This window comes from Mytilus trossulus, chromosome 1, assembly GCF_036588685.1.
Source record: "Mytilus trossulus isolate FHL-02 chromosome 1, PNRI_Mtr1.1.1.hap1, whole genome shotgun sequence".
In the NCBI taxonomy this organism is placed as follows: domain Eukaryota; kingdom Metazoa; phylum Mollusca; class Bivalvia; order Mytilida; family Mytilidae; genus Mytilus; species Mytilus trossulus.
In genome coordinates, this window is record NC_086373.1 from 103,630,624 (window position 1) to 103,633,445 (window position 2,822).

Sequence of the window (2,822 nt, forward strand, 5' to 3'; positions counted from 1 at the left end):
TCATGTAATTTCTATAGTTGCTTCCCTGGATACATAGCATACATCTACACTATCATAAAGGTTTTATATTAGAACTACTAGTGTGCTGGTGGTTTGTTCCACAGGATTGTGTAAGCGTCTAGTGTTGTTAGAGCCATAGGCTCTCTATCACCGCTGGCTAGCATGCATTGCAGGTGAAAATAGCCGAGAGCGTAAGTCTTTCCGCCAGTACATAGCCTCTACACTATTCAAGACTTCTACAATGCCTCCTCGCGACAGCACATGGTAACTAGGATTTAGCATTCTAGGCATTATTGTAGAGGATCTTGGAGCAGCAAGGGCCCCAGAGACGCAGTGTGTAGGCCCATCGGCGGATGAACACGCCTTTACACTCATCAACCTTGTCCCAACTAATAGAACCACTGCCTTGTGGTTTGATCTTGGAAGATCAAATGCTATGGGAGCAGACCCAGAAAGAAAAGCTGGAAAGATTGAACTCATCAGCCATGGCAGGCAATCGTCTATGGGAAAGAACACCCAGACAGCAAAACTCCGCCCTGCAGGTAGTAGGTTTCTCGCATGGCTAATCACCAGGCAGAGTAAAAAGAAGCTGATTACGTAAACCACACCAAAAGAAACACTAAATTGCGTGAACGAGGACATACGTCATACAGATGACCCAATGAATGTGTCTAGTGAAAGCAGAAATGCAGCTAATGGCAAGAAGTGTGGACTCTTAACGCCAAAAAATGTTCTCAGCATAGGGGCATGGAATGTGCGGACCAGGTATGAGACGGAAAAAACAGCACAAGTTGTCAATGAGATGAGAAGGTATTACATCAGTATACTAGGTGTCAGTGAATGCAGATGGTTAAACAACGGATCGATCTCAACGGACACAGGTGTGACCATATTCTACTCAGGCCGAACAAACGACAAACACTATGAGGGAGTTGCTTTAGTACTAAGCAAGGAAGCAAAAAGAGCTCTTCTAGAATGGCAACCAGTGGATGAAAGGCGTATTATGGCAAGGTTTTACTCAAAATACTCAAAACTGTCAGTGATTCAATGCTATGCACCTACCAACGAAGCTAGTGTTGAGAACAAGAATAAGTTTTATGACAAATTACAATCCCTTGTCAGTAAAGTACCAGCACATGATTTATGTCTTATAATTGGTGATCTTAATGCAAAGATTGGGGTAAATAACTCATGTAAGGAAAGAATAATGGTCAGACATGGATGTGGAGAATGCAATGAAAATGGTGGACTTTTAGTAGATTTATGTGGCTTGAACGATCTAGTTATTGGATGTTCCTTATTTCCACACAAGGACATTCACAAGCTTACATGGAACTCACCAAATGGCAGGGACCAAAACCAGATAGACCACATAATTGTAAATGGAAGATGGAGAAAGTCTCTGATGGATGTCTTTTGTCAAAAGGGGAGCCGATTGTGGAAGTGACCACCACCTTCTACTTGGGAAAATTAAACTAAAACTAAGAAAGGTAGTCAGACCACAGCATAACAGAAAAATATATAACATCCATGCACCGCCTCAAAGACAATCTGATAAGACAAAAATTCAACATCAGCATAAGAAACCAATACCAAACACTACACACTATCAGTGAAAACCACGACAACATTGGTCCTGATCTAAATGAACATTGGAACGAAGTAAAAACTATGTTTAACGATACAGCTGAAAATTTACTTGGAATTAGAGACACTACAAGGAAAAGGTGGATTTCAGTTACAACCTGGAATGTTATTGAAAAGAGAAGATCTACAAAAAGTAAGTGCAATCAGGCAAGATCAGAAAGGTTGAAAGAAACGCTACAAAAAGAATACTCAGAACTTAATAAAGAAGTTAAGAAAAAAGCTAGAGAAGACAAATTACAATACATTGAAGGATTGGCAAATGAAGCAGAAGAGGCATGCAAACATGGAGAACTAAGTACTGTATATAAGATCACTAAACAGCTATGTGGTAAAAGTAACAACAATGACACACCAGTTTTAAGCAAAAATGGAGAGGTAATAACATCAGAATCACAGAAACTTGAAAGATGGACAGAGCACTTTCGGGAAGTTCTAAACAGAAAACCACGAGACAAACCAGCTCAATTTGATAACACCGATGACAAGATCGAAATTGATATATCAGAAGAAAAAATTGAACTTGGTGAAATAAAGAAAGCATTATGCAAGCTCAAAAATAGTAAATCAGCTGGAGTAGACAACATCAGTGCAGAACTCCTTAAGGCAGATGTGGAAACAACAGCATCAATACTGCAAACACTATTTAGCAAAATATGGGAGGAAGCAATTATACCTGAAGACTGGGAAGAAGGACTACTAGTTAAACTTGCCAAGAAAGGTGACATGAAAAATTGCAACAACTGGAGAGGTATATCTCTACTATCAGTACCTGCAAAAGTTTCCCTTAGAGTTATTACCTAGCGAATAGTAGATGCTTTAGATGACACCCTGCGGAAAGAACAAGCAGGTTTTAGAGTCAATAAAGGGTGCAGTGACCACATATTCACACTCAGAAACATCATTGAGCAGTGCATAGAATGGCAACACAACATCGTCATAAACTTTGTGGACTTCGAAAAGGCTTTTGATAGCGTGGACAGAGACAGCATGTGGGACATAATGAGATCGTATGGCATACCTGAGAAAATAATTAACATGATCAAATTATTTTACAACAACTACAGATGCTGTGTCCTACACAATGGAACCCAATCCATCTGGTTCAATGTACAATCTGGAGTTAGACAAGGATGCATCATCTCTCCCCTTCTTTTCCTCATTTTCATCGACTGGTG

General features: G+C 39.9%; 1 protein-coding gene across 1 annotated transcript; it reads left to right on the forward strand.

The window, feature by feature from the left end:
* Positions 1-661: 661 nt before the first annotated feature.
* LOC134705530 (craniofacial development protein 2-like) lies at positions 662-1,447 on the forward strand. Its single transcript, XM_063564250.1, has one exon. The coding sequence runs from the start codon at positions 662-664 to the stop codon at positions 1,445-1,447; it is 786 nt and encodes a 261-aa protein (XP_063420320.1).
* Positions 1,448-2,822: the final 1,375 nt, after the last annotated feature.